The 24,247-nt window shown below is 45.3% G+C and overlaps 1 protein-coding gene across 2 annotated transcripts in view; it reads left to right on the forward strand.

Annotated features, from left to right (window-relative positions):
* RANBP10 (RAN binding protein 10) overlaps positions 1–24,247 on the forward strand; it is a 59,193-nt gene that overhangs the window by 33,386 nt on the left and 1,560 nt on the right. Inside the window, exons 4-13 of one of the 2 annotated variants that reach the window (XM_084214900.1) lie at positions 862–1,029; positions 8,450–8,472; positions 13,836–14,020; positions 14,825–14,937; positions 17,168–17,276; positions 18,273–18,421; positions 20,297–20,492; positions 21,842–21,966; positions 22,808–22,953; positions 23,439–23,550. In XM_084214900.1, coding sequence (XP_084071026.1) covers positions 862–1,029; positions 8,450–8,472; positions 13,836–14,020; positions 14,825–14,937; positions 17,168–17,276; positions 18,273–18,421; positions 20,297–20,492; positions 21,842–21,966; positions 22,808–22,953; positions 23,439–23,550 — 1,326 coding nt within the window. The remainder of the gene's footprint in view (positions 1–861; positions 1,030–8,449; positions 8,473–13,835; positions 14,021–14,824; positions 14,938–17,167; positions 17,277–18,272; positions 18,422–20,296; positions 20,493–21,841; positions 21,967–22,807; positions 22,954–23,438; positions 23,551–24,247) is intronic. The other variant, XM_084214901.1, reaches the window with a different exon arrangement.

Genomic DNA, 24,247 nt, shown 5'->3' on the forward strand with positions numbered 1-24,247 from the left:
TGCAGGATGTGCATTTCCTGCACAGTCTCTGTGTTTCTTACATAGACCCTTTGCCAGAGCCGTTGCTCCACATTTAACAGAATCTGCACCACCCTTGGGTGTATAAGGTCAGAAGATGGCCAAAGCACCTTCTTTGCTTCCCTAAGGATCCAGCTATATCCATATAAAACACAGGTGTCTGGTTTTAATCACTTGTATCACTTTCTGGAACTCTGTCTCTCTGTGAGATGTGGCTTTCATTGTGCCATTCAGAGGAATGATCCAAATGAAATTACTGGGATATATGGAAAAGAACAAGTGGGCAGGGTACAGCTGTAACCCTTAGCACAGTGTTACTTGCAGAAGAAATTAGAGATATTAATATTAGAACTGACCACTCTGCATTGAACTCCCCTTTGACATTTGAGGGTTGTGTTTTAAGCTGTCTGCAGAACAGGAAATACTGTATCCCAAAGGAAACATAGAAATCCTTATCAAATACAGATTTGAGGATGCAAAAATTGCCTCTCTCCATGTGGTGCACCTGTGACAGTGCTTACAGACAAAGCTGCAACTGTCTGAGAATTATTTTGTTAAATGCTTTTGTGGGAAGATTTTGGGTTTGGAAAACTCAAGTGTTTTACAAAAGAGTTTGTTTCACCTCAGGCAAGATGAAAGAGAAATGTGTTGAAATGCAAATGATGTGTTCTGATTAAAGACATTAATTTCTTTTCAGTTACCGGTATGTGAAAATTAATATTGGGATGAATCAGGAGTGGCAATCAAATTTTAAAACTCCCACAGAAAATGGTGTCCTGAGAGTTGTAGTAGTTCCATGTGGTTCTGCTGAGCTGGCTTCACTGCTGTCCTGGTCTTTTGCAGGATGGGATAAACATTCTTATGGGTACCACGGAGATGATGGGCACTCCTTCTGTTCCTCGGGGACAGGGCAGCCCTACGGCCCCACGTTCACCACTGGAGATGTGATTGGCTGCTGTGTCAACCTCATCAACAATACCTGCTTCTACACAAAAAATGGCCACAGTTTAGGTAAGTGGAGGTGTTCTCAGGAGAGGGATGCTCCAGCCCTGCTCTTGCTGCTGTTTAATACTTTGCTGTATTGTAACTCTTGTCCCACACCTGTGAGTAAGGTTAAAATGGCAGAGGAAAAGAGCACTCAGCAGCTGTCAGCAGTTGTAAATTGGCTCCAAGACAGAAATGCTTCCAGCAGGTAAAATGGTTTCCATGCTGCTCAGTTTGTTTAGATATATTAGAATTTCATCCACAGCTGCTTCTGCTTTCCTCTGCTACTGCACAGTAGGTGGGAGGTTGGATAAGATGTCTAATGGCTGGACAAGAGGGAAAGAAAGAAAGAAGTGGGAAGTTTAATCAGTGTTTTTTTCAACTGCCTACAAAGGCACAGCACTGGCGTCTTCATTTTTGAAGGGACTTGTCCATCTGAAAGCCTCTACATGTTGGTCTGAGCATCCCCAAAGCCAGACATTATTTCAGTACAAGAGTGGTCTGACTTAAGCATGGAGCTACAAAGTGGTTCATTCCACACTTGTTTCAGTAACTGTCTTAAAGTTAAGGACTAAAAAATTTTGCCCAAATTAATACCTCAGATGTTTTCCAGGCATCTGTCTTATCTTATTTGTCTAAAATAGAAATTTTTGTCCATTTTCCCCTAAAATATCATTTCCTTGGATGACATGTTCTCCACTCCAGAAAAATTCTTGTCTTTTTTTTTTTTTTTAACACATAAGATGTGCAGTAAATTTTTGTAGGTTCATCTCACTTTTTGTGCTGGGATTCATTTGATTTGGCAGGGAGGGATGAGCACTCCTTTTCTTTGCTTCTCCTTGCTGTGTCAATTCTACTTCGTTGAATTCAAGATTAAATTGGTAGAAAAATACCAAAAATACCCTGCTCAAAACACTTAACAGAGCAAAGATGTTTTGAGTTACTGGCTGGGCTGAAGGAAGGAGTGGAATTGGAGTGCAGTGTGTGCCAGGAGAGTACAGGATTTCTGGTGAGCTCTTGTGAAAAGTACTGGGCTCCCCAAATTTAGAGAGAGATGGACTTACTGGAGGGAGTCCAGCCAAGGGCTGCCAAGGTGATGAAGAGTTTGGAGCATCTGTCCTAGGAGGAAAGGCTGGGAGAGCTGGGCTTGTTCAGGCTGCCCATGTCAGTCCAGTACTGGTGAGACAAGTAGAGGCTTGAAAGCAGCAGCTGATGGTGTAGAGCAGGAGCTTTTGCTTAGGAGTGAGACAGGATAAAACAAGAGCAACTGAGGTAATGAAATAGTTAAAAAGATTTCACAAAATGTCTCCTTTTAGTTGCTGTCCTTGATTTTTAGCCTGTATTTCCCTGTAGTGGTTTGTGCTGTGCTCCTCTGGATGTTTTCTGTTGTTTAAGTAGGTGGTTTTCCAGCTTCACTGTTTTTCACCCTGATGGTGCTGTTACTTTTCATCATAACAAAAGTGGGAGAGTCAGGAAGAGGCCAGATCTTCTATTTAATGAATACAAGTTTGTTCATTTGATATTTAATTTCTTTTTAATGACCAGAGTCTCCACATTACAATCTGTATCAGTTGAAAAGTTGCTGCTTTCTCCTTTTCTGTTTTGTACCCAGGACTGTGTTGTGCCTGGGTCTCTGGGCAGATGAAGCCAAATAAAGAGACCAGTTCAGTAACTTCTGTGTTACCTTTTGTCGTTACCACCCTCTGACTTTTTGCCATGTGTCCTTGCTCAGAGATTTGTTTGGTTTGGGACATTCAGAGTTCTTTACAGCAGAGAAGTTATCTAGTCTTCCTTTCTTAAATTGAAGTGTTCCTTTTCCTTCGAAGATGGGGCTTTTTTGGATGGAAAGCTTGTGTTTTTCTAATCTGCAACTGAGTGACCCCTTGAGGAACAGCTTTTCCCAGTGGTGATCAATACCAGGGGGAAGAAACAGGAAGGGTAACAATAATAGTCCCATGTTTAGAGAGCAGAATTAGGTACAAGCATTGTTGTCCCCTGGGTGTCCTCCTGAGCTCTTCAGATGTACGAGACATGAGCTGTCTGAGAAGAGGACAGGGAGCAGCCTCCCCTTAGCGTTCACAGCTGGCTCCTGTGTGTAGCAGCTTTTCTTTGAGCTGTACTGCCATAATGGTTGTACTGGGAGAGGAGAGATGGTGTGTTAGAGGAGACAGGGGGGATGTGCAGAAGACCTCAGGCCTGGCTGGGTGACCCTACAAAAGCTGCAGGAACATTTTACTGCCTTTTCACAAAAGCAGAATGAAAACCTCATCTGAGGAGGCTGTTGGTAAGGGCCAGCAGTGCCTGTTTGTGTCACTGGTGGAGAAACAGCATCCAGGAGAAGTGCTCAGTGCAGTGTTTAGGAGAGGAGCCCCTTGGCCAGGGGTTACACAGCTCCTCGTGGGCACAGAGCAGAGAAGTGAGGAGGGGGTGAGACAGGTGTCAGCAGAGGAACCAAGGCCGAATGGAGGCAGGAGCAATGATTTGTTTGGAAGTCAGAATGCTTTCTTCCCTGAAAGAAGCAACTCTTGAAGGTCTTCAGCTTCCATGATATTTAGTGCTAACCTGAGAATCTCATTTCTGTGTGTGTAAACCCAGGAAGGGGATGAGTGTGTGTTTTTCTAGGTGTTCCCTAACATGAAGCTGTGGAAGCCATGTGTGTCTCCTCCTAGGAGATGAGGTAATTGTGTAATCCTACTGCGGATGCCAGGAATATTCATGAGGCTAATCAGCCCCTTTGTGAGGCCAGTTAGCTTGAGAGCAGGGCTTCAGAGTTTGAATTTGTCTTTCTTTCATGGAATTACTGTAGCATTGTCTTTCTAATTCACTCTTCACCATTTAAGTCCTCTCCTTTTCATCTATTAATTAGACACCCCCTTTTGTTTTCCTTGCAGTTTCTTCTGTTGCTTAACTATTATCTTCCATTGTCTCCATACTTTTTCATTTAATCAGATCCATCAGGAGCACTGTATAAGAACTGTTTTCTTGGCCATCACAAATTCTGGATGTTCTGGTTGGAGCTAAGTCTTGAACTTTATTTGGAGACGTCACATGAAAACTGTTTGACATCATATGTAGTCTTAATTCTCTGTTCTGGAAAATGTCTTGAATGTCTTCTGGCTGCTGATGAAACACTTTTGACAAGTTCTGAGCAGAGTCCTGGCAGTAAAAAGCATAGTGAGATGTGGCTAGAAGTGTGATGAGAGTGACTTTGGAGAGAAACAGGGAGAAATGTTGGGGCACCACCCATTAAGCAGAAAGTCTTGGACCAGGACATGATGAAGAAGTGTGACTGCTGCAGGTCTCTGGGTTTAAGTGGATGATTTTGCTCAGGGATTAATGTAGGAGTGTCTCAGATCTCAGACTTTGACAGCACACCAAGGTAAATGGAGCAGCAGGGCTATAAAAAGAGCATGCAACCCTCTGAAGTCTTGGCATAGAAAACTTCCTGTAGTTTGAGTTCTAGTGCAGGCTCTTGGAAAGACCAAGTTAACCTAAAAAGTAAAATATCCATTCTGCAGCCAGTTTAGAGACTAGGGGGAACATTAGGAGTAATGCAGAAACCTGTTGTGAGAGACATGCAGGTGTCAGTCTCAGATTTAATAGGTTTGACCCCAAGGCTTCAAATGAAGTTTGCAGACAGCAAGGACATTGGGGTGTTCAAAACAAGACTTCAGATTAATCAGATTTAAAACCATAGAATCCTGGAGTTGTTTGGGTTGGAAGGGACCTTTAAGATCATGTCATTCCAACCCCTGTGCTTTGGGCAGAGACACCTTCTACTGGACCAGGTTGCACAGGGCCCCATCCAACCTGGCCTTGAACACTTCCAGGGATGGGCCAGCCACAGCTTCTCTGGACAACCTGTGCCAGGGCCTCACCACCCTCATTCACTACCAAAATGAACAGAAAATACCAGGCTTGGCCACAGCCTTGTTCTCTGTATGAGCACTTCTACCCAGTGGCCTGATTGGAGGATCTGTTTCCAAGGGCATGTAGAGCTGTGTGGGTTTGACAGTGCTTCTCCTCAGCAGCACGTCTGAGAAGTATTCAAGGATTTTCCTGGGCTGGCATTTCCTGGTCTGCTCTTTAGGATGCCCACACTGCTGAAAGAGTTGTGTTTATTGCAATCCACCAGCAGTGCTTAAGGATTCCCTGGATCACAGTTTCCTAAACAGATGCTGGAGGAGTTCCCTGCTGTGCAGGCAGTGGAGTGCTGTGGCTGATTGCCAAATGTATGTTTTCTTGTGCAAATTGAATTCTGTAAGTGGCCAGCTGTGAGGCAGAAAGGATGATTGGTGCTGGGTGGAGAGCAGAGATGGGCTGGAAGGTCCACAAACATGTTCTGTGCATGGGGTCATGTGTAAGTGCAGTCATGGAAGGTGGAAGTCCTTTGGTTGTTTGGCAGGTGAAAATGTCAATCACACTGTGCCCTAGCACTGAGCCTTCATTTAATGTCTTTATGTCACTGCCTTGATGATCTCATTAACTTCATGGACTTAGAGGGGAGGCCCTTCACACACTTGCTCTTGCTTCCTGAACCTCTTGATTTGTCCAGTCCTTAAGTTTAAGGTTGTGGTTTTAAACTGGATCCAGGCTTTGGAGCGGCTGCAGAGAAAGAAAGCAGTTCACAGTTTCACATTCAAGCTGTGATTATTTCACTTTCTGCTGTTGGCTTTCCTGATGCAGGGGTGCAGCAGTGCAGATGCAGAAACTCTAGGCAGACATGTCTGTGCAACAGACCAAGTGCTGTCTGCATAAAGCATTTTATTAGTCTGAGTTACATAACAAAATGTGGAAGACATACATTTGTCTCATTGTAAAGGCAATGTAATAAGTTTATTTATAGAATCATAGAATTATTTTCTCTGGGAGGGATCTCTGGAGGTCAAGCATCCAACACCCTGCTGAAAGCAGGCCCAAACTAGATCATGTTACTCAGAAACTCATTAAGTTTTTACTGTCTTCAAGAATGGAGATCACCTGGGAGCTTTTCTGGTCCTGATTCAGTGTTTGACCAAAATTCACACTGAATTTTTCTCGTTAGAATTTCCCATGTTGCAGCTTGTCTGTGCTGCCTCCTGTCTCCTGCCACCATGCATCTCTGAGAAAAGCCTTTTTTACACCCTCCTATATGGCAGTTGTAGGCAGCAAGAGGTGTCTGCCCTGATGCTTTTGAGACTGAACAGAGACTTTTGCCTTGGCCTGTCTTTGTCTTGCTGGCTTCTGCTGGACTCACTCCAATCTCACTGTGTCCTGTGTTGGGGAGCCCTAAAGTGAGCATCAGAACTGAAGTATAGACTCACCAGTGTTGGAAAAGAAGGGAGAAATCCCATCCTTTAACCTACACTCTCACTAACACACTCAGGATGTGGTTGATGTCCTTTGCTGCAAGGACCCTCCTGCTCTACTTGTTCCCCAGCAGGACCCTGAATCTTTTCTGCAGATCTGCTTTCTCTCCAGTCAGCCTCATCCTGTCCTGTTTTCTGGCAGTACCACAGCCTGGTGGCAGAGCTCTTAGGTTGCTTTTGTTGAGCTTTGGGAGGCTTGTGCTGGATCATTTCTCCAGCTATAGCACTGTGCCCTCCAGCCTATTGTCCACTCTCCTGTTTGGTGACAGCTGTGATCCTGCTTGGGAGCACACTTTGTCCCATTGTCCAGGTCATTGGTGAAGACAGGGAACTGTGTTGGCCCTGTCATTGATCCCTGAGGGACAACTCTTGGACTTTGAGCTGCTGATCACAACTCTTCCATCCTGACAGTTCAGGCAATTTTCCACCCACCTCGTAGTCCATCCCAACACCATGTGCTTGTCCAGGTGCTGGAAGCAGCTTCCAGCCACACAGCTACACCAGCCTGGCCATCTTTGGCTCTCAGAGGGGCTGGGGGCAGAGGAAGACTCCAGTGGACAGCAGGCTCAAGGAGATTGGCCTCATTCTGCCATAAGGGTAGGACAACAAGCTTTCATCCACCTTTTCATCCAGCTGAGCAAAATAATTGCAAAGTGAAAAAAAGGTTTGAGTGAGGAGCAGTATCTGGGCAAAGTCACAAGGTGAGAGAAATGCTTACTGGATGTTTTCCTCAGCCTCGTGTTCAGCATCACCTGTGCTCACAATCTTTGGTTGGGTTGTAGAAAGGGTGCTCAATAAACAAGGTCCAAACTGCCAGGATGTTGATTAAACCATACTGACTATCTGCCATGATGTTAATTTATCTTTATTGCCTGTTTATTTGTAAAATATTCAGGATTTCTTTCTGAGCATTTGGTTATGATCTGTGCTGTTTTGAATAACTTGTTTCCTATCTTGACTCCTAAAACTGGTTTAAATTACCACTTCAGACTGATCTGGTAACATTACATTGCAGCTCTGGGTTAAAATAGTCCTAAAATTAAAACCAGAGGGTGGTGTTCTCCTGCTTCTGCAGTGCCTTCCAGTGCCAGGCAGAAGGGAAGGAGGAGAGGTGGGATGTGTGTGAGAACTGGGTGTCCTGCTGTGGGTACCAGCTTTCCTCTGGCTGGGGACAAGAAAGCATTCTTGGGAGCACACATGGGGAAAGGCTGCACCTTCCAGACTGACTCTGGAATGTTAGCTGGAAGTCTGGATTTAGCTGAGCCTGGTGAGGTGATGGCAGCAGTGTCCCCTGTGCTGTTGGTGAGCGTGACCCAAAGCCTGGGGGCTCTGGCTGATCCATCTCCCTGTGCTGCTGGGTCCCACCCATGGCAGGGGAGGCACCATCCTTTGGGGCAGTACCTGCCCCTAAATCAGGTGCAGAGCTGTGCCTGGGGCAGCCTGGCTGTGGTGAGTGCTGTCTCTAGCCAAAACTCTGCTAGCCACCCCAGACAATGCTGCCTCGGCTTAAAAACCTCTTTTCTGATATGCCAGATGTAAATAAAAAGGGAAACCATACACTTTTTTTCCATCTTTTCTGTTTGGAGCTCTGTCAGCTGAGTGGAGGGTGAGGCTGTTCTTTGCACAGTTTCTCAGGTGCTCCTGGCTGCAGCTTGGTCCTGTTGCAGGGCTGCTCCCCACCTGTAATGCCAAGTGCTGAATATCCATTCCTCTTTCTCTGGCTGATAAGAAGAATCAGTTACAGCCTAAACCAAAGCAATTTTATACTAAAACTCTGTTTCTAACACCAAAGTGAGTCTTGAAAACAAACTCCTTCCTTGTAACAGAGGGAGAAGCAAAGGAAAGAGGAGGTGCTTTTAGAAAATCAAATTTTTGGGAGAGATGTTGAAAACATTTAGGCTTTTTCCTGAACCTTTCTCCAGATGCAAAACCTTGCAGAGGAGGGGATTGGGGAGGGAAGTTCTGAATACATGAGGTAGTGAAATGCAGGGTCAGAGCTGGGATTTGAAATGCACTAATGTTTAGTAGCGTGTTAAGGATGTAGGCAAGCAGGGAAAAATCCTTTGTCTTTTTAATTCTAATATTTTTTCCCCCCACAGGTATAGCCTTTACAGACCTCCCTGTAAGTACACCTATTTTCAGTATTTTAAGTAAGGATGCAAACAGAAGGGAGGGGGAAGAGTGTGGGGGTGTGATTATTTTTCTTTCTAATGCCCTGTTGAAAAGAACATGATAACACACATTACTGAATGATGTGGATGCTCCTTTTTCTGAAACTTCATAATCCTGTGACTGGGTGCTCCTTTTTCTGAAACTTCATAATCCTGTGACTGGGTTTGTGGGCTACTCACATGCCTCCTCTCATCCCTCACCACCTCTAAGAATATGTTGCCCCTTCTCCTGGAATTAAAGTAAAGATGCAAACTTCATTGCAGTTCATTGTCTTCCAAATGCAGCTTTGACTCTGAGGAGGAGAACATGTGCATAGTTACACTGATGTCTAGTCAGGTCTCAGAAAGCACAAGAAAATGTTCCCTCTTTTTTAGACCCAAGTGTTCCTGGACAAGGAGGATGTGTTCAGTGAAAAAAGGTAAACCCAGGTCAGGCATACACCAACACATCCACTGCATCCCTCACATACACAGGACTTCTTGTCCCTAAGGTTGCTCTCCTGTCTTTGTACTTAAATACTCCAAATTAATTTTCTCTGACAAATTTCTTAGTTTTGATAACTTTTGTAGGCCTCCAAAGTGATAAATTTTCTTGGCTGACGTCCCTGTTGTGTGGAAGGAAGATTGCTTTGTTTTGTTCTGTACTTCCTGTCAAAAAATTTATCTTGTTCCTCTAATTTTTGTATTGTTAGAAATAATGTCTAGTACTCCCTGTTCACCTTCCCAATGGGATTTAGGGCTTCACAGATTTCTCCCATATCCCAAATATAGCCTGCACTTAAATTGCAGTTATTTGATTGGCCTTTTCACATCAGCTGTCAATACAAGGTGTTTTGGGGGTCTTTGAAATTGGTAATATTGCAGTGTGTTCTAAAACAGAAGCTCTTTATGTGGGTTGTGTCACAGCAGTTCATTCACTTGGTCCAAGTACAATTTATTAAAGTACAAGAGTAGTTTGCCTTTCCATGAAGATTAACCTTTTGTAGTGAGGTATTGTGATAACCATACATCCACAGCAAGAAGATGATTCTCTGATGTACCCCTTAGTTTTTAGTGCTGTTTGTTTTCCCTCTGGATATAGATTGCATTAGCAGTCACAGATTTACCATATTCCTTCTAATTTTTTCACCACTTTATCTCCTCATTTGCTTAGGCTGCTTCTCCTTCTGCAGCAGGAGCAGTGTCCATGTGGAGCTGGACAATGCCTATTTAGGCTCCTGTCAGTCAGAAATGGCTGTCCAGCACATGTACCACTGCTTTGTCATTCACTGCCCAAGTGTTGCTGTGCAGCTTCACAGCACAGATTTGGCAGCTTGAAATTCCCTGTCCTGCTTAGCTTAACTTGCCTCCTGTTGATCCTGGAGTGCCCAGTGAGCTGACAGAGACATTGAATGTCCCTGTGTAAGGTGTTCACTCTGTGCTGAGTCTCTGCTGGGCACAGGGAGGAGCAGCAGGGGAGGCAGAGCAGACAGAAGGGTGTTTGCTGCAGTGAGCTCTTGCAGTGCCAGTGAGATTGAACTCAAAACGCTCCTGAGCCCCTGGCATCTCCCTGTCCTGCTGTTTGCTCTGGTCAGATCATCCTCACAGGATCTCAGGCTCGTTTGTCTGTGTGTCTTGTGCAGAGGAGATGTTTAGTGTGAAACTGGGAGAAGATCTGGCCAGGGTAGGTTTTGGCAGATGCCTCATGGTTACCTGGTGGGTAAATGGTCTCTGTACCTTTAGCAGCCAGGTTGCTGAGCTGTTTTCTGGGAAATCTCCTTCTGGTTTTTACAGCAGCAGCAAATCCACACTGCTTTTCTGGGCCAGGAAGGAGAACAGCTGATACCCTGTAGGCCTCCTATTATTGAGAGTTATCCTTCATGAGATAATTCCTCTTCAAAAAGAGGAGGAAAGAAGCTTGGTGGTGATCCACTCTTAACTGTGGGTGTGAGCAAGGATGGGAGACTTCTGCCTCCATGTGGATCTAGGACATCCCTCTGCATGTGCTAAATCCCTCTGCTGCTCTGCTGGCAGCTTCCTAAGGGTGCCTACACCTGACTTCAGCATTGTCTTTTCCAATATCCTTCCCTTGGATTGCTGCATTCTCTTTTCCAGTACCCTTCCCTTGGATTACTGCATTCTTCCTTCACCCTTGTAGGTACCAATGTATTCCATGTGCTCTTTTTGCTCCCTTGGCCCATGGATTATTGGTTGTTCCAAACAGTTCAGGTTACAACCTTTCCTAAAGAAAGGGATGCCAAACCCAAGATAGACTTTGGTTTAAATATAATGAATATTGTCAGAGATTGAAGAATTCTTGAGGCAGTAGAGAATATGAAGCTAATCACTTGCAGGTTTCATTTTTTATAGTTCTCTGTTCCAGGCTCAAGCACAATAGCCACTGATTATAAGGTAAAGAAAAGAAAGCATCCATTATAGAGTCTGTGTTCCTCACCTGCTAAAGCTGCAGTTCTGAAAATTTAACTGCAAACAGGAGTGGGAACAGCAAACTTACCTGAGTGACCCTTGAAGTGCTCTGGTTTGAGCGGCTCCACATGGATTTTTTGGCTCTGGTCCATTCCTCATTACTCAGCCCTCCAGGGGGACCTTAAGGGAGAGCTTTTCCTTGCATTACAGCCCGAGGGGTGGTGAAGCTGACTGGTAACACACATCAGTAAACCCCATTACTTCTGCCATTTTTAAGCTTAAATTTTAGGATTGGCATATCAGTGAGGTTACACAAGAAATCAAAATGACCCTTCAAAATATTGCCAGATTAGAAATAATTTCCTTGAAATGCTTGTTCCAAAATTCCCCTTTCAGAGGCAAATGGTGAAATGCAGAATTCACAATATTAGGAAGTTGAAATGGATACTTGAATTTGAAAACCAGAGACACAGATGTTGAAACATACTTGTTTTGGCTTGTTTCAGTTTCCTCTAAAGGGTGTTTTCATCTGTACAAAAATACAGTGCTAGGAAAAAAACACATTTTGGCTTAGCACAGGCTGAAGTTAAAACCAAAATAACTGCTTGAAATAGGAGTAAATTCCCACAGAGGAAAAGAGGGAGTTTCCTTTTTTTTTTTTTTTTTTTTTGCCAATTTAAGTCAGTGCTTCTATCCTGCCTGGAGGTGTGAAGGAATAATAGGAGATGAAAAAAAACAGAAGAGGTCAGGGTGTGATTGTAGGAATGCAGAGGGACAAGGGGGTTAAAAACCAGGTCAAGATGAACAAGGAGGGTTGTGAGTAATTGTGACCAACATCAGGGCAGGAGGTGAGCCAGATGTCATGGGGAAGGTGTTCCTGAAGAACCTGGCAGGAAAAGCATCTCCTGGGTCAGTGGGCTCTGGGGCCATGTCTGCCTGCATCTGGCAGGGTGCTGGAGATACATGTACTTCCCAACAGCTGCTAAGCAGAGAGAACACTTCCCACATGGAAAAATGGAATTTTACCTTAGAGATGATTTGAGAGATGTAGAGAGTAGGCAGCTTCTCCTCAAAGATGAGCATAGCCAGTATTGAGGGGGGTTTGCTTCCAGCTTCCAAGTATTTTGGGTGTCTGATTCCTGGCTTTGGAAGCCCTTGGGTTTAAGATACTGAGAAGATAATGAGAAGTCTGAAGTATGGACTGTGGAAAATATCTGATCCCTCATTAGAGATATTTCCATGTCAGCCAGTTTTGAAAGAATGGAGGAACTAAATGTAATTACAGCATTTTGCTCTGGTAGCTCTTCCTTTATCATGCTGTGTTTACTTTGCACATCTCTGACCTAAAGACTTCCTTGGTGTGGGAACAGGAAGAGAGGTGTAGTGAATCACCAGTAATGCAGTCATCCTGATCTCTGTTTTCAATTTCCAGCCTGTATTTATAGATTCATTTCTTTCCTTTGTTGTTAGAGGTTTGATAATTTCAAAGGTAGAGGAGGTTGGTCAGGTTCTTAACCAGTTCACTTTTGAAAATGAGAACAGAGATGCTACAGTCCCTCTTGGAACCCATTCCAGACCTAAATCATCATCATCTCTGCAGCAGGGAAGAATAAGTTGAAGAAATTTTCCAGATAATTTAGGAATGCCCATGTCTGTTGCTATAGAGGAGGAGAGGGTCATGCTAGGTTTCTGACTGGACTTAAGGAGGGAGGTCTGCCCCTCTGCTGTTCTGATATCTGATAGGGGTTCTGCCCTGAGCAGGGCACTGCAGCCAGGCACCTTCCAGACTTCAGTTCCATGCAAGTGTCCTTGTGCCTTGCCCAGTGTCCATTTCTGGCTCCACTGTTTTAGAGCAAAGTGGGAAAAATCCAACCCCAAACAGTTCCTGAGTGGCACAAGAGAGATTTCTTCCCCCACCCTGCAGACTCTCAGCACATGCTGTGAAGCAGAGAATTGGTGAAGTCTGTGTGTGTTTTCTGTTTTGCAAACAGAAAAGTAATTTCTGCTGCACAGAAGTAACTTGACAGTGAATGGAACATACTTTGGAAAAATGTGATCAGTGATGAGACCCAGGCATCCTTGTGCCTTTTCTGATGCTGTTTCTCTTTTCCCAACATTTAAGTGGGCTCAGGGATTCCATTTGTATCAATTAGCTTATTCTTAATATAGCATGAATTCAGAGAACTTCTGATACACTTTGAATGCCTATCTTCAATTAAATTATCCTTAGAAGCTGAATTATTGGCTGAATTTTAGAGACACTTTCATGGTGGTAAACTTTTTTTCTTCCTCATGTTCTGATGATGGGTCAAAGCTCCCATTTGGATCTGTAGACTTATTCTTAAAATGACATTAATCTATCAGTAGTGTAATTTCTTGTGTGGATGTGTTGGGATCTTGAGGTCATCAAAGCCCTAACCTCAGAGCACCACCACCTTTTCATCAGAGATAACGACTGAAATAACAATTTCCAAGGAATAAAAGAGTTGAGTTGAAACAGGAGGGAATACACAGATCCACTGATTGAGATGACCCACCTCTAATTTATTTATTTATCTATTACTATTACTATTGTTATTGTTATTTTGCCATTATCTGCTGGCTCTTGAAGCTTGGTAGAAGTTGTAGAAAACTAAGCCAGAAGTGCCATCCAGAGACAGCAGTCATGGCCTCGATCCCAGGCTGCTGGGGGATTGAACCCATTATTCTGGTTTGATGCAATAACTTTTCATAAATGCACAACAAGTCACAGGATTCCTTGAGAAGTACCCAAAGGGCTGTTGCCTCTTCCAATTTCATTATATTTATTTCAGTTTAAAGAGCAGCTCTTTGGTTTTACCAATCCACATAACTGGAACCAGGAGGAGAAAGCTGTGTTTCATACAGGTTTGTTTTTCTTCCTTCCCAGTCAAACCTCTACCCTACAGTGGGTCTCCAGACTCCAGGAGAGATCGTGGATGCCAACTTTGGGCAGCAGCCCTTTGTGTTTGACATTGAGGACTACATGAGGGAGTGGAGGGCGAAGATCCAGAGCACCATTAAGCGGTTTCCCATAGGAGACAGGCTGGGAGAGTGGCAAGCCATGCTGCAGAAGTAAGTCACTGCCTTGTTGTTCAGCTTCTTCCCTCTTGTTAGGCTTTAAATACTTCTTAAGTGCTAATTTGTGCTCTCTTATGGCAAAAGTTGCCACTCTGCATTTTGCTCGAATTGTTTTATCCTCAGTTCTGTTGTTTAAGAGTCCTTCCTGTGTAGATTGCTGCTGTTTTTAATGTGAAAGATATGGTAGAAGTTTTGAGCCAAAGATTGCATGAAAGCTTGTAGGAATGGAAGGCCATACATTTTGGGGTGATACACTGCAGGAGGGGGAAGGCACCATAAACACTCCTAATGCAGGAGAAAAGCCAGTGTGTAAGCCAGCTGAATTCAGAAATGAAAGAGCAAGAAATAGCCTAAACCAAAGGCTTCCAAACCTAACTGGGAGTACAATTACAGCACTTTTTAAATTTATGAATATTGGAAGCACTTCTCATTGCAAAAAGGATTGACTGGAACTTGATGAGAGCAGTTGGCAGGAGTTGTCAGGGGTCAGGAGTGTTATTGATGCTGTTATTTGCCTTCCAAAATAGGACCAAATTAGAGAGCCAGGACCTCCCTTAACAAGAGCTGTTGATTCTGCTGCAGTGGGACCAATTTATCCCTGTATTTGTTCCTTATGTTCTCCAGAATTTTTTCTTCTGATGTGCACAGTGGGGCACTCTGGAGCTCCTCCTATAGAGCTCTTGGGCAGAAGCACTTGTATTTAAAACAACTTGCAAAAATTACACACCTGCCTACAATGTTATGCCTAAGGATGATTGCTGACTCATAAAATACTCTTTGTATTTTCTTTTTTTCTAGTATGGTTTCGTCATATTTGGTTCATCATGGGTACTGTTCAACAGCAACTGCCTTTGCCAGAGTCACAGACACCACAATCCAGGAAGAACAGACCTCAATAAAGAACAGACAAAGTAAGTCTCTCAGGTGTCACTCCTCAAGTGTGTTCCCTCTGGACTCTGCAGAGGGGTGAGTGCTGTGGAGGTCACTCCATGAGAGTGCAGAGCTGTGCACAGCACTCTGCTGGCCTGGAGCACTTTTCCCATCACCACTGCCATCTTTGCCTGGAGAACTGCCCTGTTCCTTCCTGTCCCTGTCTGCTCTGCTTGGCCTTTACCTGAACTGAAGTCATTGTGCCCCAGGGAGCCCTTTGGATGGGAGCTCCTCACTGCAGGCAGGTGCAGCAGGGCCAGGTCCATCAGCCTGGGCACAGGGACTCAGACTCTTCCAGTCCCTCTGCACGTTGTGATTTCAGGTAACTTTTACATGCTGAGGAGTTTTCAAATTCACAGCCAACATGTTAAGCTACACTGGGTGAAGAATTTGTGCTCTGTGTCTGTTTTGGTTGCTGCTGTTTGCTCCCAAGTGGCTCATCTCTCAGCTGGTGGGGCTGTCAGCGCTTTTGGTCCTACAGAATAAGGCTTGCAGCTTTCTCCTGCTGTACCTTTTTTTAAATTTTTTCCATTCACAGGCTCAGCCTGCAGAGTGGCAGAACATTGGTGTGCTTTCTGCATTCTCCTGGCTGCTGAATACAGGCCACATGCCTGTACATTTCCCTTCCCTTTGTGAGCTGCTTCTCGTGTGACTGTTACGTATGAGAACATTGTGCCCCTTTGTGGCTTGCTCTCCATACATTGCATGTGCTTAGCCAGCATTCGGGTTCATCTGGGGACTCTGCTTTTAAATGACTTGCAGTTGCTGCCTGTTAGTGCTGATGGGCTTGGTGCTTTCCAGGTCATGCATTATGCAAGCCTGACCCCAGCAGTGCTCCCAGTGCTCTGGGTTTAACTGGCAGAGCCTGACGGAGGCACGCGAGATGCTGCGGGCTCCTTTGGCTCAGGACAGGTGACAAGGCAGATGGAGGGAAGGAATACAGAGCCCTGAAGTTGGGGCTTCAATAAAAGGTGTGAGGAAAACACAGATGGGGAAACAAAAAGAGGGGGAAATATAAAAGGGAATGACATCTGTGAGAGTTGCCAAACAAGGCAAAGCAGAGCTGTCAGAAGCAGCGAGACGAGAAAATGGACGTGCAAGAGAGTGAAATGAGAGCTCTTGTGTTGGTGTGAGAGCCATGGCTTTGGTTCCAGATTTCAACTACAATAACAGCCAGACAGACACTGAGAAGTGGGAGACAAGACAAGTCATTGCAGTTTGTTACTGGGATTGCTAATGAAGATTTACCAGTCTGGGCTTCCAACTGCTCCAACAGTTTGCAAAAGCCACAGCCTGTTGTTATCAGAGGCTCTGCTTGCAAAGCACCTCATGGGCCATTCCAGATCTTCCCTCTGCTGTTCATAAGGAGTGCTGGAAAAACAATGCAGTTTTAGTTTTAAGTACATATAATTTTTATCTCTAAGCATGCTTAGAAAAAAGAAATGTGAGTTTCTGTAGATCAGCAGCTTCTCTGAGCTTTCAGGGATCTCAAGTTGAGTCTGGCACTTGTGTCTTCTGACCTGCTGAAGGAACATACATGGGACATGAACACCCAGCATGATAAGTGTCTTCTGCCTGTGTCTTTGGACCTCCTAGAAGTGTGCAAGTCACTGAGCTGTTTCTAGTGTAGTCAATAGCTGATCCTTCTCTGGGAACACATTGTGGTGGACTTGCAGGAATGTAGTTTTGTTGATATAATTACTTCTGCTTAGCAGTAGGAATATTGTGGAAGCAGGACAGTGCTGTGATTTAAGACCACAGGCCCTCTAAGAGTACTCCATTTATCTCATACTGAGCCATATGTTTGCTTCCAAGCTTGAACCAGACAGAGAAGGTAATATGAGGATGACCTAGGAAACTTACCCTCTGAAATTGTCACCTCCCCAGCCGCCTCCTTGTTTCCATCCAGTTGGCATGTTCTGCTTTTGTTTCCATTGCTGCAGAGCTCTGTGACTAAAGAGCACCCCAACCCACCTTCTTCATCCTTCAGATCCTTCTACTCTTCTTGGTTTTTTTTGCTACTAAAAGATCCTTTCACATTTTCACAGGGTTTTCCTCCCCTTAATCCATAATAAACCAAATATGGTTTCCAGTTATCCCAAGCCCTTGTGGAAGGTGGTCGTGGGGACCTGGATGGAATGGATGAGACAGCTCTTTTGGCTGTTCCTGTGGGCTGGTCCTGTGTGTCACCAGGTCTCCTTTTGCTTTCAGGAATACAGAAGCTAGTATTAGCAGGCAGAGTGGGAGAGGCTATAGAAGCCACCCAGCAGCTCTATCCTGGCCTCCTAGAACATAACCCCAACCTGCTCTTCATGTTAAAGTAAGTATGAAAAGCTTTATGCTCCCTAATGCTGAAATGTGGAAATGAAGGAAGGAATAAGAACATGTGTAAACATCCAGTCCGGCTGCCCACCTTGCTCTGAATTCAAACTCTTTGAGCTCCCTTTGGCAGTCCTTTGCACAGTGCTTGTAGCACCATAGATGTAGCCCTTTTGTTGCTGCTCAGACCCAGTATAGCTTTGCCTCATGAGGTCAGGCATAGCTGGGTGAATTTTAGTTCTGCTGACTGGCAGAAATTCCTTCAGAGGAGTTTCTTTACTGGTTTTGTGAAGATCTTGCAGTGCTGAAGCATTGTCAGTCACTGTGAAGGTTCCTAGAAAGGCAGATATATGGAAAAGGCAGTCTGGGGTAGAGATTAAAGGAAGAAGTGTCCCAGTTCTCCCAGCTGTACAGAGAGGTTCTCCCCAGACTTCTGAGACATATGAGGACAGTAAAACTAAATGAGGAGCTGTCCTCACTGTGGATATTGCATTTTTTACTCTTCCTTTTCTATTTTCCATTGGCCACCAGTATTTTTAGGTTGATGGAGTAGTGAAGGAATGATGGTATTTGAAAGATTTAGTACCTTCTCCCTGAAAAAAACCCTCCACAATTGAATCTCGACTTCTTCGGTCGCGGGGCTGGGAAAGAGACTTTTTATTACCTTGGGAGCCATTTCAGTCACAGAAAACCCGAGATTGGAGTACCTGCAGATGAGCCAGAGGTGAAAGCTGCCAAGGAACAATTTTTTCTTAGCACAGTGGAATTAAACTTGCTTTTTTGGGAATATCTCACCATCCATTAGCCTCAAAAGCGAGCTTTCCAAACTCTCCCCTCTGTAGCATCATCAGAGCACTCACAATACAAAGGCACCAGGAGTCTGAAATGTGTTTTTGAAAGTTTCTAGGACTTGCCCAGTGGGGCCCTGAGGCAGGCTGAGTGCAGAGCATCCTGGCTGTCACGCCCCCTCTTGTCCCTCTTGCTCCCATGAACTCAGGTGCCGGCAGTTCGTGGAGATGGTGAACGGCACCGACAGCGAGGTGCGCTGCTTCAGCGCCCGCAGCCCCCGCTCCCAGGACAGCTACCCCGGCTCCCCCAGCCTGAGTCCCAGACATGGATCCAGCAACTCACACCTTCACAGTACTGGTAAGTGTGTCCTGTGTCTCCAGATGAGGAGAGCAGATGGCAAAGGTGGATATGGTGGTGTCTAACGTTACCTGCTGTTTCCATGTGTTATTCTCTGAAATGTTCCTTTCCTGTCCTTCCCCAGCTGAGGGGATGTTCTTTTGCCATGAGTGCCTCTGCACTGTCACAGAATTAGTTTTGCATTAGTTATTTTCCACAATTGTCTGCAGAGCAGGTTTATTTCAGAATAAAGAAGCTTTTGAAGGCAGTCTTCTACTGCAGCCACCTGTGACTCAGTGTTTCACTGATGGAGTGCTGAGAGGAGGTCGGGAAAGCAAAGCCTGTTTTCTGTACCTTGGAGTCTGCAAAATAATTGCTTTCCAGAAAGAACTGAGCAGAAGCTACTTTGCCAATGAAGCAAAAGGTCAGGGGGATGCACTGCACAAAAGCTTCTTCCTACCCCATGGGCTTTACCTTGCAAGCTCTAAACATGTGAGAAGGCAACAGTTCTGTTCCAGTAAAACCCAGCTCTGGAGCATCAACTCTTTGGAGTTTGGGAAATTAAACTTTAGGTTTTGAAGTGGAAAGAACAAGATAAATGAGGACAGCTGAGATATCTTCCCTAGGTAATTGCTGGTTATAGCTTTGGAGATGGAGTGAGCCAATAGAAATGACCTGCAGAGCCCTTGGAAGCAGGCTGAGCTGCTTCACTGAGCTGTGAGCTGCTCACAGCCATCTGAGTGTGGTTTGGGTTGGTATTCCTACTGCTGCATGTGACAAACTGTGGACAGGCAAATATTTAAGGAAAAGGAAGACAATTACTTGAATACTTCCAAGCTGTCACTCACCTTTCCAAGGTAGTATCTTTGTTTTCCTTGTTGTGAGAAGCCTTGGGTGTGTTTCTTTGCCTAGACAGTCAGAATGATCCCATCAGTCCATAAAAGCTCCTGGTAATACCCATGTCTACATCTGCAACTGCAGTGCAAGACAGCATTTATATATTTGCCTCTACACATGGGCATCACCTTCCACAGTTCTGTCAGACCTTGTTCTTTCAAAAGAGTGAAAATTTCATAGGAGTACATTTCAGAGATTAAGCAGAACTGTTGTTAAAAGGCTACTCTGTCTTTGTCTTAAAAACACACAAAACAGCCCATTTGAATCTTTGTGGTGGCTGTGATAGAAAAAAGAAATACATTCCCTGCTATAAACATAACTGTGGGATCAGCTGATCAATTTGCATATATCACCATCACTTCTGGAGAACAGCCATGCCAGGTCACATCATTTAGCCAAGGTCCTGTGATCAATATTGGCTGCCTAGAGAAGATTATATGAAGAAGACAAGCCCATAATGAGGTTTTTCTAAAATATTTTAGAAAATTTAGCCCTTGTCAATTCTGATTCCATATAAAACTTGTGGTAATGAATTTGTGTCTTGTGTCAATATGTTCTGCAGCTTTGTGGAGGAGCAGGTGAAATTTCAAGCCTGACTCTCAGTGGTTTCTGTTCTCCTAAACAAGGAAGGTTAGCTTGTGCTCTTTAGAGGGTTGCTTTTATTTGTTGAGTGTTGTGTGAATCACATACATCCCTAACTTTAAATAGGTTGTGGAAAGCCTGGGCAGTTCTGCTTTCAACAATAATTTCTGTACTTGTGAACTGTTTCTGCCAATCTCTAATTTACAGCCCATTTTTGGAACTTCATGAAGCTCAGATGTTGCTGGTGAGCAGTGGGGTTCCTTTCATATTCATTTGTGTCTTCTCTAAACCCCATTGATTTTAAAAATGATAAACTATAATTTAAGATCTGCAGTCTTACTTTGCTTTCTTCCTTTGGGGCCACAACAGAGTGACATTGTCAGTCTGGTCTCATTTTTCTTTCTTCTTGGCTTTCAGGAGCAGATAGTCCAACCTGTAGCAATGGAGTCATGTCCACAAAAAGCAAACAGAGTCACAGTAAATACCCAACACTGAGTTCATCATCTTCATCTTCCTCCTCCTCTTCCCCTTCATCTGTGAACTACTCGGAGTCCAATTCCACAGATTCTACCAAATCTCAGCAGCACAGTAGTACGAGTAATCAAGAAACCAGGTATTGTTTTTCCTCTGGAGACACCTGAGGGGGAGTGGCATGGTGAGGAAAGTCTCAGTCTGCTTTCTAAGGGGCCAGAAGGGCATCTGTCCTTCCCTTTTGAACAATATTGTTATCTACAATATCTACCAGGCACACACAAACTTGTTCTGCCTCCCCTGTTATGGCTCAGCTTGAGGTTCATCTCATAAGGAATATCATGATGCTCTTGTTTCAGGCACCAGGCTGTCCCATTACACTGATGCCTTTGGATCCCAGTGTGATAGTTTGCCCAGTAGCTTTTGCAGTCAGCCTGGTGTTGTTTCTGCTGCCTCAGGCACTTGTTCCTGCTGAGCAGCTTTCCTGCCCTGTCCTGTGTGAGGCAGCAGCTCCAGCCACAATGGCTTGGTGCATTGCCCTCTTGTGTAATTTCCTTGGGCTCCCTGTTGCCCTGTTCCTTCCAGGTGAGCCTCTGAGCCAGCAGTAATTTGTTTCTTGCTGTGGCAGCAGGTCAGACTGAGCCTCCCTTCTCCAAGAAGCCACAGGTGATCCAGCAGTTCAGTGCAGTCCCTGCTGCCTTTTCTGGAGTGTGGAGCAGAGTGAGCTGTTCTACACCCAATTCTCAGCTGAAAACTGAGCTTCCTTTGGGCTCACTCTCCACACTGCTGTTGCAGGGCTGTCTGAGGCCTCAGTGGAGCAGAGGGTGTCATTGGGATTAAAAGAATCTCTTGCTAATTGCAGCTGGCATTTATTCTTCAAGTGCTGTGCTGAGCACAGCTTGCAGGGCAGTTTCTAAGCTGAGTTGTGACCTCTGGAGAGCCACCTAGCATGTAACTGAGTGAGAAACACTTGTTCAGACTCAATTTACCAGAATCATTTAATGATGCTGGATTTGGCATTCTATTTTAAAAAAATGCAGAGCCCATGTTCCATTTAGCTCTTCTCAGTTAATCAGTCGTTAATCAGCAGTCTCAGTCTGCTGTCTTGGGCATTTAAGTCTTCAGTGGTGCACTGTTTGCAAGGACTGGGATGTATCACAGCCAAGATTTCCCTCCTGCAGTCTCTGAGTGTGTTATCTGTTACCTGGCTGCTATCCCAAGGATCACCACTTCCTGAAGGGAAAATGCAAAATGTTCTGCACCTGGAATTATGACAGGCACTTAGGGAACAGAAACCTGTTTCATAAATTGTCTTCAGAAGCCTGAAACAACTTTTGCTGCACTAACTTGGACCATCTGGCTCCCTGTAGTGCAACTGGCACCTTTTCTGGTGTGCTGCCCATTGCTGGGCACTGTTTGGCACATAAACTCTTCATTTTTTCCCTTTTTAATTTAGAAATTAAAATTTAATTTTAATTTCTTTCACCTCAGTGACAGTGAGATGGAAATGGAAGCTGAGCATTACCCCAATGGAGTGCTGGAGAATTCATCCACCAGGATAATGAATGGCACCTACAAACATGAGGAGATCCTGCAGACAGATGAGTCCAGCATGGGTAGGTCCTCAGGGGCAGGAGGGGTAAAGGGAGATAGGAGCTGGTGTCAGAGGTTGAAACTGTGATTGGATTTTGGGGAAAAAGCATGGGCTTTGTGCTGCTTCAGTGAATGAAGTGCCTGCTTCATGGGGAAAATTAATCTGTCCTGGAGCTAAAACTAGGTCTGGCTTTTCATAGACTCCCAGCAGTGCTGGTGGTGTTTTGGAGCAGGGAAAACAATAGGAGTCAAAGGTTTGTTCTGTGCTGGTCATGGAATTGAGCTCAGAGCAGTCCTGGCAGAAGTGTCTGCTGGGGAGCTGAGCTGGGCTGTGCCAGGCTGGGGTGTCCAGCTGCAGGGTGGCCTCAGCACAGCTCTCAGCCGTGACTGTCCTGTTTGTGGGTGCTCTAGCCAGGAGGGAGCAGATGGAGCAGCTACACTGCCTCTCAAACTGATTCATCAGCCCCTAATACTGGGAACCTGCTGGTGTTGGCATCTCTGACTGAAAGTTTTCTGAGTCCAGGATTTGTTAGAGCAGGGCCTTCTGGGTTATATAGCCTGTGTTACATGCGTGAAAGGATAACAGACTGGAGTTGCAAGCTCCCAGGATTTTATCAGGACACTTGATTTCTAGGTAGTTCTCAGACATTAAACAGAGCTCAAATCTTGCCTGTGACAAGAGGAACTGTGACAAACCCACTACTGGCTGTTGTAGGGCAGGAATCACAGAAAGCTTCTGCTGGAATAAACTTAGGGCAGGAAGCAGCTACCTGCTCCGGAAGGGAGTTTGTGGGTATCCTGACACACAGTGGGCATTGGTGGGGAATGCAAGATGATTGTTCCTTCTCCACTGCTTCTCCTTAGAAGACAGCTGCCCCCAGAGGCAGCTCTGTGGAGGGAACCACGCTGCCACAGAGAGAATGATCCAGTTTGGGCGGGAGCTGCAGATCCTGAGCGAGCAGCTTTGCAGAGAGTATGGGAAGAACACCATGCACAAAAAGATGCTTCAGGTAAGCCTGGCCCTTGTGCTGCATTGCAGCAGTTCTCTGGGCCAGCTCTGGGGTTGTGGGTTCCCTTGCAGACACCTGAGTAGCCCCCGCTTCTGCACCTGCTGAGCAAGAAGGAACCTACATGGGAATCAGAGATCAAAACATGAATGTAGGGCATCCACACCCAATTCTCAGCACAAGAGAGAAGAAATACAGCTCCTGCCTGGCTTCCTGGAGCAACTGCACGCTTTTCTTCTCTCCAGGAGACACTCCACCTGCCTTCCCATGCTGGCCCTCCTGCCAGGTGAAGGGGGCACCCTCTTTAACCTCCTGTCTTGGTGGCCCACTGTGGTCCCTTGCTGCCAAGAGGAAAAAGGCTTTTTCTTTTCAGGAGGTAGACACCTCTCACTGTGGTGATTGCAGGAGGTGCCCCAGCTGGACTTGGTGTTTTTCCTGTGTGTTTGCAGCCCTGCCTGATCTCACTGTGCCTTTCTGTTCCCTCCCAGGATGCCTTTAGCTTGTTAGCTTACTCAGACCCTTGGAACTGCCCTGTCGGCCAACAGCTGGACCCGATCCAGAGGGAACCCGTGTGTGCTGCTCTCAATAGTGCTATTTTGGGTAAGATCTGGTTCCTGTGGCAGTGTTTCCCCAGACATACCTGCTCTCAGGGCCCGTCCTGTGGCAGGCATGTCAGAAATACTTGTGTTTAGCTTTGGCCTTTCTTTCTGTTGCTGGGGCCTGTCAGGGCAGTAATGCAGGAAGGGGAGGGAAGTCTGCAGAGAGCAGTTTCCTTGATACACTCCCATTTTGACTCCCTTCCTTGCATGTTCCTCAATGCTTCTCCCAAGGATTTTCCTCCCCTGCTCACTGAAGAAACCGAGATCTCTTTGGTGCATTTCCTGCCCCTCTCCCTTCATGCTCTGAACCCACCTGAATCATTTTGTGGACTTTACCAGGGCTCTTTTCCAGCTGCATGGATTAGCAGAGTTCAGCCCTGATATCATCACATTTTCTAGGAGGGGCTGCAGTTGCATCCTCTGCACAGTCTGGCTCCCTGTGCCCAGGCAGATTGCCTATGGGGTCTGTGTCTCTCACACTGAATATTCCAGAAGGAGATTTAGAGATTATCTTCTGGGGAAAGGAACAACTTGATGGACATGTCTATGAGGGCTCATGTTCTGACTGAGCAGAGGAGCAGAAATTGCATGTTTTGGGAGGGAGAGTCCCTTCCCCTGACAGTCAGCAGCTGTTTGTCCATTGCTTGAGGAGCATGGACAAGCTGTCACCAGGAGATGTGGTGTCTGGACATGCTGCA

The sequence above is a fragment of the Fringilla coelebs genome (assembly GCF_963513975.1).
Source record: "Fringilla coelebs genome assembly, chromosome: 14".
NCBI lineage: Eukaryota > Metazoa > Chordata > Aves > Passeriformes > Fringillidae > Fringilla > Fringilla coelebs.